The 15,099-nt window shown below is 42.6% G+C and overlaps 1 protein-coding gene across 6 annotated transcripts in view; it reads left to right on the top strand.

Annotated features, from left to right (window-relative positions):
• Window positions 1-878: 878 nt before the first annotated feature.
• LOC148773673 (acyl-coenzyme A synthetase ACSM5, mitochondrial-like) overlaps window positions 879-15,099 on the top strand; it is a 33,497-nt gene continuing 19,276 nt past the window's right edge. For 3 of the 6 annotated variants that reach the window (XM_088832908.1, XM_088832907.1, XM_088832905.1), the window contains exons 1-4: window positions 923-1,079; window positions 3,909-4,124; window positions 9,701-9,911; window positions 12,813-13,020. In XM_088832908.1, the coding sequence (XP_088689034.1) occupies window positions 3,921-4,124; window positions 9,701-9,911; window positions 12,813-13,020 (623 nt within the window). In that variant the 5' untranslated portion in view covers window positions 923-1,079; window positions 3,909-3,920. Of the gene's footprint in view, window positions 1,080-3,908; window positions 4,125-9,700; window positions 9,912-12,812; window positions 13,021-15,099 lie in introns of those variants that run through there. The other 3 variants (XR_016036573.1, XM_088832906.1, XM_088832909.1) reach the window with 3 other exon arrangements.

Below are 15,099 nucleotides of genomic sequence, written 5' to 3'. Positions count from 1 at the left end.
GAGCCATGTGGATGGAGCTTCCTGGCAGAAGATCTGAAAGAAGACCTGAAGCCACATTGGCCAGAGCCAGCCTGAGAGCTTGTTAATATTTAGAAATTTTGCAACTCTGGTCGGTTGAAACTTGTGGGAATCGAAACTGGCCATGGTGGAAATTTTTAACCACAGATACTGGCAAACACTGCAAGTCACTTGTGCGGTTTTTGTTCTCAGAGAACCAGTTTACTAGCAACCCCACCCCAAGCCAGAACTTCAATCCCACAAGGAGACCACAGTGGCTACAGCCCAATAAGCCTGGTGAGAACTGTTTTTGAGACTTTGCCTTTGACTCTGAGTGACACAAGGTGACAGAGGAGGCTTAGTTATTTCGCAGCTTTATTTAGGTATAATTCACATCCCAAAAAACTCACTCATTTCAAGTATACAATTATTTGTATTACTATTAATTTCTTTTGGTAAGTTAATGGAGTCCATGGGGTCACAAAGAGTCGGACACGACTGAGCGATAACTGAACTGAACTGAAGTTTATAGAGATATGCAGTCATGGCCGTGCTCCAAGTTTAGAACATTTCGAACAAAGAGATCCCTTGTGTCCAGTTCCTCTAGGCAATTGCCAATCTACCTCTTGTCTACTTCCTGTCTCTGGAGGGTTTTACCCAGAAAAGGGACATGATTTAATTTATATTATTGTCACGCTTGTCTCCTTTCTGCCAGAATATAATACAAGTTCCTGTTCTCTTTCTGAATTAGATGGTGACCTGAATTTTCAGGGAAAATATCCCCTAGGTCCAGGACCCTCCAGGCACTGGGGTTGGAATTGCATCTCCCAGCTGTGAAAAAATGTTGCAGGGCCACTCTCACTGGCTCAAGTGTGCTGACCAGCTGACACCATGTGTCCTCTGCTGACTTCAGGTTCTGCCCTCTCTTGGCTGCATTTGGGGCCAAAGTTCACACGGGAGGCTGAGTTAGCAGATCACCTTTACCAGAGTTCCTGGGAGCCTGAATGTTTTCAGGCACAAAGGCCTGCATTCCGCTGAAGCAAAACCTGGAAGTCTTCTAATTTCCTGGGTTCAAGAACAAGGTACAGTGAAGAGAAATGCTTCGCAGGAGGTGTCAGCTGCCCCAGGCCTTTACTGATAAAGCCTAAAGGGGACAGGGCCGGGAATGGGGTTTTGATAAACTTAGGAAGGAAGCCTGAGATTCTAACTATCTGCTGTCAAGGGACCCCAGGAATCCAGGAGAGAAAGGCGGGGGAAAGGGATTGGGGCAGAGTTCTGGAGAGGTAAAGAGTAAGGGAGGGAGGTGAAGGAAAGGGAATCCTGAAGCTGCAGCCACCACCTCCAGCCCGCCCTCCAGGGGGCTGGTAGCGACACAGGGACTGAGGTCTAGCTTTCTGGGAGGTGAGACCTGGAAGTCACTTTTCCCCTCCAAGCCTCACTTTCTTTATCTGTAAAATAGAGAACATAACACATTACACAGTTATGAGGATTTAAGGAAGTAACATTTATAAGGCATTTTTCAAATGCTTAAGAAGATGACAGTTATTATTGCTTTTCTGGTTATCCTGGCCCATTATTATTGTTATCTTAGTCATTTTGGCTGCTCTACAAAAATACCGTATACTCGGTGGTTTAAACAACATTTGTTTGTCATAGTTCTAGAGGCTGGAAAGTGCAAGATCAAGGCACCATGGACAGATTGGTGTCTGGTGAGGGCCTGTTTCCTGGTTCATAGTTCTACCCTCAGCAAGCAGAAGGAAGGAAGGAGTTCTTTGGGGTCTCTTTTATAAGGGCTCCACCCTCATGACCTAATCACCAATCAGCAGCCTCACCTCCTTGCTGCTGCTGCTGCTGCTAAGTCACTTCAGTCGTGTCCGACTCTGTGTGACCCCATAGACGGAAGCCCACCAGGCTCCCCCGTCCCTGGGATTCTCCAGGCAAGAACACTGGAGTGGGTTGCCATTTCCTTCTCCAATGTGTGGAAGTGGAAAGTGAAAAGTGAAAGTGAAGTCGCTCAGTCGTGTCCGACCCTTAGCGACCCCACGGACTGCAGCCTCCTTACACCATTACATTTAAGGTTAGGATTAAATTACATATGAATTTGGGGGGAGCACAAACATTTAGTCTATGGCAGTTATTATTACTGTATTCTATTATTATTTTTACTAAGAGGAACTTGGCAGAAAGGAAAGGAATCTGGGGATATAGTCCTGTGGCCACTGCTTCACTTCTTAAACTTTAATGTGCTTAGCTGGCCTGGGGTTCATGTTGAAATGCAGGTTCTAATTCCACAGGTCTTGGGTGAGGTCTAAGGTTCTGCCTTTGTAACCTGTTCCCAAGTAATGCTGATGTCACTGGTCCATAGACCACACTCTGAATATCCAGATACTAAAACTATTCTGGTCCAATACAGTAGAGACTAGCTACGTGTAGCTTTTGGAGCATTTGAATGTGGCTGGTCTAAGCCGAAGTGTGCCTATAAATGGAAAATGCACATTGGATTTCAAAGACTTAAGAGAGACAGAACATAAAATATCTCGCTAATGTCTTCTGATATTGATTATATGTTTGAAATTATGGGATACGGCCAGTGTCCACTGAAAAATTAGTCACAACCTGGAAGTAGAGAATTATTTTATTTGGTGGGAATGTTAAGGACTCCCAGCCCAGGAGGCAGCATCTCAGGAGCCCTGAGAAAATTGCTCTGAGGAGGCAGGAAAGGGAGTCAGGCTATATACAAGTTTGGAACAAAGGGGGCAGGCAGTCTGAACATCAAAGATTATTAAGTATGGAAAACCAGATAATTCATTCCTTTCATATGCCCCTCTGGAGGAAATGGCAACCCACTCCAGTAATCTTGCCTGAAGAATTCCATGGACAGAGGAGCCTTGCAAGCTAGAGTCCATGGAGTTGCAAAGAGTCAGGCATGACTGAGCAACTCTCACTCACTCACTCACTCATACGCCCTTCAGCTATCTGGAGCTAAACCCTGTTTCTTGATTGTTTACATCCTTAATTCCTTGTTCACCATAAGGAATGGCAGATGTAGTGGACGGTTGCTTCTTGTATTTCGCACCCTTCCCCAGCTCCTCAGCAATCACCATAGGGAGCGTTGAATCTGCTGGATAGCAGGCATTGCATTCCCTTTGGGGAGCCCTCATTCACATTTGGAGGCCCCAAATCACTGATGGTTGTGACATTTCTTGCCCACTGACATGGCAGGAAGTATTCCATTCCACAAGGGCTTCCCTTGTGGCTCAGCTAGTAAAGAATCTGTCTGCAATGCAGGGTTCAATCCCTGGGTTGGGAAGATCCCTTGGAGAAGGGAACAGCTACCCACTCCAGTATTCTGGCCTGGAGAATTCCATGAACTGTATAGCTCATGGGGTCCCAAGAGTCAGACACGACTGAGCGACTTTCACTTCACGTCATTCCATTCCATTCTGCAATAGTTAAATAAAATGTATTCACCTCTTTCTTTCTATTTTTTTTTTTTTTTGAGTGAAACTACCAGAGAATTGTGCATTACAGGAGGAAGTGTGGTTCATATCACATTTCTTTTGGAAGGTGCTTCTCTGGAACTTTCCTCAGGCTTATCAGGCCAGTTCAGGATTTGCCAAAGGCTTTTTGGGATTCAGTTTGAAGAACTGAGCCTTGGGAGGTGGGCTCTGAGTTCCTGCCCTCCACAGAGACCCAACAGGCCGTGAAAGGTGGAAGAGATGAACCCCAGGCCCAGGGAGGAGAAATGATCAAAATCACACCATGGAACTCAGATTAAAGCCCAAGACTCTGCCCTACAAGCCAATATTTGCTGTGGTCACCCTAGGGCTGACCATAGGTTTCTCTCCAACCTCAGTGTCTCCCTAAAGCCCAAAATTCATGATGACTTTCTCTCTCTTCTTTGACGACAGGCAGGAGGCAACATGAGGCTATGGCTAAGACAACTTGTCCTCCAGGCACTGAGAAATGCCCGGGGTATCTCTGGGTCTCATGGGCAGCCACCGCCTCTTCCTGTCCCTCAGAAGATTGTGGCCACCTGGGAGGCCATCAGCCTGGGCAGGCAGCCAGTGCCTGAGTATTTCAACTTTGCCCGTGATGTGCTGGACGTGTGGAGTCAGCTGGAAAAGGTAAAGCTCACGGTGTCCTAGGGTCCAACTTGGGCATCAGATTCCGCCTTCACAAAACCCCAGTGAGACTCAAGGCTACAAGACATGTGTACATTTTGGCTTGAGAGTTTTGCAAGTCTTAAAATTTAAACTGTGAGCACTTAAGCCTTAGAAAAGCTATTATGACCAAGGTTTTGGGCCTTACACACCCCTGCCTAATCCCTAGTATTCTCACATCCCTAAGCTCAAATTACACAGGGTGAGAGTTTCGCCCCAATTAAATCAATGATTTGATTTCCTTCAAATCATTCTGAGCAAGTGAAGGAGAAGGTTTTGTATTACTACTAATCTGTTTTTAGTATCTTCCTCACATTGCGTCCGTCCCTTTTAAACAAGGAGAGAGCTTGCCTCAGGCTCAAAGCTTTTCACAGATCACAGCAAATACACAGGACTGAATTCAGACGATCTGGATTTCCTTGTGTGTCTCAGTGCGTTTGCTTCCTTCTTTGTCCTCCCTTCCTTGTGTGTCTATTGTGCCTCTCTTCGTACTCCATGTCAAAGATACCTTTTGTTTATAGTAGGAGAATATAAACTTTATCTCAAAGAAATTTATTTATGTTAATTTTAAGAAGAGCTTGTTTAAAGAAAAAAGTAGTATTGTGAGTAGATGTAGTAATAGTCTACTATTAGTGGATATGGCAAAATGTATGGGGGTGGTATGAGAATGACTGAGATGTAAAAGCAAGTTTTGCTGTCAGATAGATGGGCTTTATCTGCTTGAAGCATGATCTTGAGCAAATTGCTAGGCTTCTTGGATCTCAGTTGTCTCATCTGTAAAAACGGAGTCATACAGTATGCCAACTGGAGCTGTGAGAATTAAATGAGAAGTAAGAGATGGGGTCAGCGTGCTCCTTTACTATCTACAAAGTGTAAGATTTAAAAAAAAAAAAATAAAACCACACTAAGCTCATCCAGTGTTTCCCTGAAATGACCTTCCTGCCAGGCTCTACAGTCCCCTGGATTTCATAAGGTCACAGGATATGTGTATAGCTAAAGTGGCCCCAGCTCCTTGCCTGCAGAGTGGGGATGACAGCAGCTCTCTCCTGCCTTGGAGGAGGCAATGGCAACCCACTCCAGTATTCTTGCCTGGAGAATCCCATGGACAGAGGAGCCTGGTGGGCTACAGTCCATGGGGTCGCAAAGAGCCATATGGGACTGAAGGAACTTAGCATGCATTCATGCAGGTTCATCCTTAGAAGACTTCTCCTAATGAAAAAATCAAACAAAGAGGGTTAAGTCAGAAAAAATGATGGAATAAGGGCTTTCTGAAATTTTATTCTCCATAAAAGCAAAACAAAAAACTTAAGTCATAAGTTTTAAGTCAACTTTTCAGAACTCTCTGTTCAGTTCAGTTGCTCAGTGGTGTCTGACTCTTTGCGACCCCATGAATCTCAGCACGCCAGGCCTCCCTGTCCATCATCAACTCCCGGAGTACACTCAAACTCATGTCCATCGAGTCGGTGATGCTATCCAGCCATCTCATTCTCTGTCGTCCCCTTCTCCTCCCACCCCCAATCCCTCCCAGCATCAGAGTCTTTTCCAGTGAGTCAACTCGACGCATGAGGTGGCCAAAGTATTGGAGTTTCAGCTTTAGCATCAGTCCTTCCAATGAACAGCCAGGATTGATCTCCTTTAGAATGGACTGGTTGGAACTCCTTGCAGTCCAAGGGACTCTCAAGAGTCTTCTCCAGCACCACAGTTCAAAAGCATCAATTCTTCAGCGATCAGCTTTCTTCACAGTCCAACTCTCACATCCATACATGACCACGGGAAAAATCATAGCCTTGACTAGACGGACCTTGGTTGGTAAAGTAATATCTTTGCTTTTTAATATACTATCTAGGTTGGTCATAACTTTCCTTCCAAGGAGTAAGCGTCTTTTAATTTCATGGCTGCAATCAGCATCCGCAGTGATTTTGGAGCCCAAAAAAATAAAGTCTGACACTGTTTCCACTGTTTCCCCATCTATTTCCCATGAAGTAACGGGACCAGATGCCATGATCTTTGTTTTCTGAATGTTGAGCTTCAAGCCAACCTTTTCACTCTCCTCTTTCACTTTCATCAAGAGGCGTTTTAGTTCCTCTTCCCTTTCTGCCATAAGGGTGGTGTCATCTGCAGATCTGAGGTTATTGATATTTCTCCCAGCAATCTTGACTCCAGCTTGTGCTTCTTCCAGCCCAGCGTTCCTCATGATGTACTCTGCATATAAGTTAAATAAGCAGGGTGACAATATACAGCCTTGACGTACTCCTTTTCCTATTTGGAATCAGTCTGTTGTTCCATGTCCAGTTCTAACTGTTGCTTCCTCACCTGCATACAGGTTTCTCAAGAAGCAGGTCAGGTGGTCTGGTATTCCCATCTCTTTCAGAATGTTCCACAGTTGATTGTGATCCACACAGTCAAAGGTTTTGGCATAGTCAATGAAGCAGAAATAGATGTTTATCTGGAACTCTTTTGCTTTCTCCATGATCCAGTGGATGTTGGCAATTTGATCTCTGGTGCCTCTGCCTTTTCTAAAATCTGCTTGAACATCTGGAAGTTCACGGTTCATATATTGTTGAAGCGTGGCTTGGAGAATTTTGAGCATGACTTTACTAGCGTGTAAGATGAGTGCAATTGTGCAGTAGTTTGAGCATTCTTTGGCATTATCTTTCTTTGGGATTGGGATGAAGACTGACCTTTTCCAGGCCTGTGGCCACTGCTGAGTTTTCCAAATTTGCTGGCATATTGAGTGCAGCACTTTCACAGCATCATCTTTCAAGACTTGAAATAGCTCAACTGGAATTCCATTACCTCCACTAGCTTTGTTCGTAGTGACGCTTTCTAAGGCCCACTTGACTTCACGTTCCAAGATGTCTGGCTCTAGGTGAGTGATCATGCCATCGTGATTATCTTGGTTGTGAAGATCTTTTTTGTACAGTTCTTCTGTGTATTCTTGACACCTCTTCTTAATATCTTCTGCTTCTGTTAGGTCCACACCATTTCTGTCCTTTTTCAAGCCCCTCTTTGCATGAAATGTTCCCTTGGTATCTCTAGTTTTCTTCAAGAGATCTCTTGTTTTTCCTATTCTGTTGTTTTCCTCTATTTCTTTGCATTGATCGCTAGAAACTAACTAAAGATTAGAGTAATCCAAGGAATGTATACTAAAGATACTCTGGTTAACATCTGGGTGTATCTCAATGAGAATGCCCCAGAGATATTACCTCATTATGCAAAAATTACATATCTTTTGTGACTATTCTGAAAATGTTAAAATACATCTGATGAAATTTAACTTTTAGCAGCCAAGAACTACCAGAGAATAATTATGTATTACATTATGCATACATTTAAAAGCTTACCTGAAGTCTGTTATATAAAGGAATAGTATGGATAAGTTGATCTGTACGTTTTAAAAACTGTTATTAAGGTAGAAATTATAAAGTTGCAAAAAATGACAGTGTATACCAAATTGATCTACATACTCAATTTAAGCTTTATCAACATTCCAGTAGACTTCTTTGCAAAAATATACAGTCTTGTCCAAACAGTCATGTGGGAATGCAAGGGACCCAAAATAACCAAAACAATCTTGAAAAAGAAGCACAAACCTGGTGGACACACACTTTCTTATTTCAAAACCTACTACAAAGTTACAGTAATCAAGCCTATGTGGGGAAAAAACAAAGAAGACAAACTGGTACTGGCATAAGGATAGGCATAGATGAATGGGATAAACCTAAGAATCAGAAATATATCCATAAATCTACGGTCAATCAGTTTTCAACAAAGGTGCCAAGAAAATTAAGTGGGGAAAGAATTGACCTTCCAATTAATGGTGCAGGCACAACTGGATACTCACATGCAAAAAAAGAAGGTGATCCCTGCCTCACATCACACACAAGAATCAACTCAAAAATGGATCAAAGACCTCAATGAAGGAGAAAAAAGCTATAAAATTCCTAGAAGAAAATATTGGTGCATATCCTGGATTAGGTAATGGTTTCTAAAGTATAAGCAATGAAAGAAAGTAGATAAATTTAATTTCATGAACATTTCTAGCATTTGTAAGTCAAAATGAAAAGACAACACACAAAATCACATATCTGAGATATATAATTTGTGTATATACATGTGTGTGTTTATATATATATATATAGCACATATCTGCAATGTATAAAGAACTGAATTAAAATATTGGCTAAGTATTCAAATAGGCATTTCTCTAAAGAATATTAACAAATTGCCAACAGACACATGGCAAAATGCTTACCATCTTTATTCATTAAGGGAATGCAATCCCAACCACAAAGAGATACAATTTCACACAGAGTGACATGGCTAAAAACAAAAACAGACAAACAAAAAAGTGTTGGGCAAGAAGAAATAAACAGAAACAACAGGAAAACAAAAAACAAAAAGTGTTTGCTAAGAAGTGTTAACAAAGATATAGAGAAATTAGAAACCTCTACAATGTAAAATGGTGCAGATGCTGTGGAAAACAGTTTGGCAATTCCTCATAGAGTTATCATATGACCTAGAACTACTCTCATAGGTGTATATTCCAGAGAAGAGAAGCACATATTCACACAAACACTTACGCATAAATGTTCATAACAACATTATGGAAGTGGAAGTAACCCTAATGTCCATCAACTGATGAACCGATAAACAAAATATGGTCTATCCATGCATATGAATACTATTTGGCCATTAAAAGGAATGTAACACCAATACATGCTACAACATGGATAAACCTTGAAAACATGCTAAGTGAAAGAAACCAGACACAAAAGGCCACATATTGTATAATTCCATTCATGTCAAATAACCAGAATAGGCAAATCCATACAGAAAATAGATTAGTGGTTGCCACGGGCTTGGTAAGGAGAGAATAGGCTGTGACTACTAATCTATAAAACATTTTTTTAGGATAATGAAATTTTTCTGGAGTTAGATAGTAGTGATGGTTACATAACTTAGTGAATATACCAGAAACCCTTGAATTGTGAGCTTCAAAATGGTAAATTTTATGGTAGGAGAATTACATCTCAATTTTATAAAGGGGAGGTCACAGAATAGTGTGAATCTTAGACTATCTTTTGCATTAAAAAGATGGGATGGAAAAAAAGAACATACTTATGTTTGCCTAAAGATTCACTGGAAAGATTTGCAAGAAACTAATAATTGGATGGCATCACCGACTCTGTGGACATGAGTTTGAGTGTGCTCCGGGAGTTGGTGATGGACAGGGAGGCCTGGCGTGCTGTGATTCATGGGGTCGCGGAGAGTCGGACACGACTGAGCGACTGAACTGAACTGAACTGAACTGAATAATATTGGTTGCTCATTGAGACTGGTAAAGTGGGGAGCAGGATAGGCACAGTGTGGAAGAAGCCTTCTCAACACATGCCTTTTCATATCATTTTGATTTTTTAAACCTGTGAATTTAATAACTATTGTAAAAAAAATTAAATTAAAAAAAAAAGAAGAAGAACAAGCAAACAAAAATCATCACCCATCGTTTCCATTTCTTTTTTGCCTATACAACTGTCTAGGCTGGGCACCGACCCCCAATCCCTGCCTTCTGGTGGGTTGATGGTACAGGAGCAGAGGTCAAGTGGAGCTTTGAAGAGCTGGGAGAGCAATCCAGGAAGGCGGCTAATGTGCTGGAGGGTGCGTGTGGCCTGCAGCCTGGAGACAGAATGATGGTGGTGCTCCCACGGCTCCCAGAGTGGTGGCTGGTCAGTGTGGCTTGTATGCGGACAGGTCAGTGAGCCAGGCTGAGACTCCCATTTGGGGCTGATACAACCAGCCTGAGTTTGGGCAGCATCCAAATGTCTGGGAGGTGGAGCAAGTAGAACCTCATGTGTAATTTTGTTTACTTCCCCTTTATCCACCAATCACAACATGATTGTATACAGGGGCCAGATAGCACCATAATTGATCAAAGCAGGTCAGTATGTGTTTTGCTGAACATTTTCACTTTTGTCTCAGGTTCAAAGGATTTGTTAATAAACCACTCGTTAAATGCAAATAAAGAATACAGATATGTATTAGAGAATTATCTAGCTTACTTTCAACATACCAACATGAAAAGAAAAGAGAAATAGAAAGAGCAGAGAATACATCACCAATTTGGGTTTTGACCAACATCCAGACTTAAACAGCAGTGGGAAGCCCCGAGTCACAGCACATTTGGAGTCCCAGTTGGGAAAGGGTCCCAGGCAGTGTGTAGACTCCATGGGTGAGACTTCAAAGATTGCAGTTCAGTGTTCTGCTTATAATCCCAGAACTACGAAAACTGACATCGTCATCAATCTGTGACCAAATCACAAGCCTGGTTTCATGTTAATACTGTTTGTTTTGTCTTGTAAAACTTAGAATGTTGCTAAGCCTAGGGCTTGGTTGGCCAGGCCCCCTCCAGGGGCTCAACAATCTCAAGATTTCTCCCCCATTTTATCTTTGGTGCTGGAAGTCTTACATTCACAGCAAGCAGTCACTCCCAGTCAGGGCAGTGTCCCAGAAGGTTAGAAGCAAGATCAGAGGACTGCTCTGCTTTGTCTCTGAAGCCTAAACAAGACCATTCATTTAATTTCCCTAACAGTGTGAAGCAGCAGGGAGTGCTGAGGACTGTGGTGAACTGGAGCTCACATGCCTCACCCATCAGGGATGACTGCTATCTTGAACATATTGATCTTCAGATGGTTCTTTCCACAAAGGAGGGAAGGCCAAAGGATATAGCCCTTAGAGCCCCAAACACCTCTGCTGGCTCTGTGTTATGCACATGTTGAAAGGGTTGGAGTTTTTAGGCTGATTTTTCAAAAGCAAGACATCTACTTTTGGTGGAGTGCTAGTTTCTCCATCCCCTAGGAACTTTCTACCACTTAGAATGTCATCCACTCCCTTCCAGTCATATCTGTAGAACAATCTACCTGAAATTTGTTGTCACAAATGTTTGCAAATCAGTACAAACTCATGTCAGAAAATTAACCTTCCTGTATGATCAAGCTTAACCCAACCATTTTGTGAATAGGTTGTCCTCCCCAACATTTTATTTTTACATATTTCTGGACAATAAATAAAAGTGAGCACCATTAAAGTGTATCCAGCTCTGAAGAAAAGAAACAAGCACACAGGTTTGGGGACTTCTCCATATTCTGCCATGAATATAAAAGCCATTTAAATGAGGACTGAGGTAAGGGAGATCCTGAGGACCTGCTATGCTCCAGGCACTCTGTTAGGCACCTTGCATGATCAAAACTTCTCTTTGCAGTATTATTATCATTTTTTTCTGGAATGATAAATGGAAAATGTCTCCAGTTTCCCCAGTTATGCACATACCCTATTTCTTTGTTGTCCAAGTAGCTCAAGGCCATGTTCTCCATCGCCACATCAAGTCTAGCATCCTGTTCATTTCCAAGGCTGCACTGCCTGAATGACCTCACATTCTCACATCCCCATGTTCTCCTGATAAGCACTTATCACTTTTCTTCCAGTCTATGGTGTTCACCTCGTTTCTCTTGCTGACAGCTCCAGCTGTCCACCATCTGCCTGGGCCGTCAAAGCTCCGGATAGAACAGACTTGGATTAGAAACAGCTGAAACAGAGAGGTGGAGTGAAGAACCAAACTGCTCAGCTCCCAAAGTGTTCACGCTGGGCTTTAAGTCCTGTAAAATTTGGGAGATAGAGAGAAGGGAAATGAGGGTTTTGCTTGGACTTCACCCTATTTGGGATTGGCCCTTTCCTCTGACTTCTGTCCTCACTCACTGGGTGGCCGATTATTTTAGGATCTCTTTCTTCTCATCTGTGAAATGAGAATGTTGGACTCAGTGGAGTGTGGAGTGTTTACAGCCTGCGTTCTGAGATGTTCAAGTGGTTTTTCAAGAGTCTGATTAAAATTTGCCCCTGCTTTCTGCTTCCTTATCACTTCCCCTTGAGAGTAGATGAACTCAACTACTATAGAGTGGTTTTGTTTGAAGTTATATGGGGCCATGGAGCCCCCACTGCTATCCCCTTGCTGCTGCCCCAAGTGACCCACACCCAATGCTAAGATTCACTACAGCCTTTTGTTTGAAAGGCCTGAAAAAGCATTGAACTAGGTAATCTCTGTGTGTGTGTTTGCTAATTCACTTCAGTTGTGTCCGACTCTTTGAGACCCTATAGACTGTAGCCTGCCAGGCTCCTCTTTCCATGGGATTCTCCAGGCAAGTATAATGGAGTGGGTTGCCATTTCTTTATCCAGGTAATTTCTAGGCCAATGTAATACAGTGTTCAAGATCATGGAGTCTTAAGGTTACCACTGCCTGGGTTCACAGTCACAGCTCTACAATATTTTAGCTGTGTGATCCTGGGCTAGTTAATTTATTTAAGGCATAAAGGTCTAGGTCTCAGTGTTTTGAATCTGCCAAATGGGTTTAATGATAACATCTACTTTCCAGGGTTGTAAGAATTAAATGAAATAATGCATGCAAAGTTCTTAGCATGTGTAAATGCTCTGTAAACATTCTCTGAATTTCAATATTTTATCATTAATAGTGCCTCTTCCAGTTCAGGCATTCTAGGTATCTCTGGCCCTTTCCTGCTTCTATCTGGGAATATCTGGTCTGGATCTGTTCACAGGGATCTTCCCTGTCACCCAGTCAACTTTCCCTCTCTGTGTGGTATCAGGGACCATCATGATTCCCGGCATCTCTCAGCTGACAGAAAAAGACCTTAAATTTCGGCTGCAGGCATCCAGACCCAAGGCCATTATCACCAGTGACTCCTTGGCTCCACGGGTGGATGCCATTAGCGCCGCCTGCCCTTCCCTTCAGACCAAGCTGCTTGTGTCAGACAGCTATCGGCCAGGCTGGATGAACTTCAGGGAACTCCTCTGGTAAGTTGGAACTCTCCAGAGGAGAGCATGAAAATGAGGCGACAGCATTTCTCCCCTGCGTATAAAGAATGCATTTCTAATTGCACATGGAGAGAGTGAATCAGAAAGGTGAATCACTTTGGAAGCCAAACGGACCTGAGACTTAATCCCAGTTACTACCTGAAGTTCCTTCAGTGTTACTCACTTAGTCAGTACTGGAATTATCACTAGATTTTTTGTGCATTTGTCTCTATGATGTAATAAATACAGATTATCAGCTGGAGTAAATGAGATGATTTACATGATGCACTTAGTACATAGTAGGTGGTCAATTAATAATCTAATTTCTTCCATATATTGAGTGCTAAATGTATTCTGAACTGTGGTGTTGGAGAAGACTCTTGAGAGTCCCTTGGACTGCAGGGAGAGCCAACCAGTCCATCCTAAAGGAAATCAGTCCTGAATATTCATTGGAAGGACTGATATTGAAGCTGAAACTCCAATACTTTGGCCACCTGATGCGAAGAACTGACTCATTAGAAAAGACCCTGGTGCTGGGATAGTTTGAAGGTGGGAGGAGAAGGGAACGACAGAGGATGAGATGGTTGGATGGCATCACCGACTCAATGGACATGAGTTTGGGTGGACTCCGGGAGTTGGTGTGAACAGGGAGGCCTGGCGTGCTGCGGTCCATGGGGTTGCAAAGAGGCAGACACAACGGAGCGACTGAACTGAACTGAATGTATTCTAGGTGTTGTGCTGGGTTAGCATTCACCTGCATTCAATCTTGCAACAAAAACTTAGTGAACACCTGTTTTGTGACAAGCATGAATAATACTTGTCAATAATGAATAATGAATTCAATAATTCACTGAAACAATAATGAATCAGCATTGTCTTATTCAATCCTTGAAAAACCCTATAAAGTGCACTTTACCCTAATTTTCCAGATAATGAAACTGAGACCTGGAAAGATAAAATGACGTGTTTGAGATGATGATAAGTAATGAAGTTAAGGTTGGGACAGAACCGAAGCCATTTGCCTTTCAGCGGAGAAGGCAATGGCAAGCCACTCCAGTACTCTTGCCTAGAAAATCACATGGACAGAGGAGCCTGGTGGGCTGCAGTCCATAGGGTCGCTACTAGTCGGACATGACTGAGCGACTTCACTTTCACTTTTCACTTTCACACATTGGAGAAGGAAATGGCAACCCACTCCAGTGTTCTTGCCTGGAGAATCTCAGGGACGGCAGAACCTGGTCAGCTGCCATCTATGGGGTCGCACAGAGTCGGACACGACTGAAGCGACTTAGCAGCAGCAGCAGCAGCAAGGACTCATGGAAATCTAACTGGGCATTTTAGACTTTGTCTTGACTGGAGGCCAGAACTAAAATGGGTCCTTCACCCGGGCCTGCACTGTTAAGTCACAAATGCTTGTCTTCATAGATCAGGGGCACCAGATTCACCTGCTATTTTACTTTTTTTTTTTTTTTTTTTGACTAATATCAGCATTTGTCTCTTGTCCCTAGCTTAAAAGAAAACTTTGTGTCACTTGCATTTAATTGTATTATAATTTTTAGGACTATAAGACTCACAAGCATAGGTTATAAATAATGTGTCCTGTATTTTATAAAATATTATATTTCCAACAAATGGCATTGTCTATACTTTCCTTCTATTCCAATATAATCATAAGCAGCTGAAAGTTGAACAGAAAATAATCAATATATGTAAGAAATATAGTTAGATACAAAGATATATTTAAAAGCTTAAGGACATGGTAAATGCTTTTTTGAATGTCCTTTCCTACACTAGAATATTAACTTTCCACCATAAAATAATGGGAAATTATTTATTTATTTATTTGAGTGTATGCTTAGTCACTTCCATTGTGTCTGACTCTTTGTGACCCTATGGACTGTAGTCCACCAGGCTCTTCTGTCCATGGGATTCTCTAGGCAAGATACTGGAGTAGGTTGCCATGCCCTCTTCCAGGGGATCTTCCTGATCCAGGGATCTTCCTGATCCAGTGATCGAAAGCTCATCTCTCATGTCTCCTGCATGGGCAGGCAGGTTCTTTACCACTAGCGCCACCTGGGA

This window comes from Moschus berezovskii, chromosome 27 (assembly GCF_049115385.1).
Source record: "Moschus berezovskii isolate FMDL1 chromosome 27, NW_MosBer_1.0, whole genome shotgun sequence".
Classification (NCBI taxonomy): domain Eukaryota; kingdom Metazoa; phylum Chordata; class Mammalia; order Artiodactyla; family Moschidae; genus Moschus; species Moschus berezovskii.
Note: the sequence above shows the minus strand (reverse complement) of the source record. Positions and strands in the feature narration are given on the sequence as shown.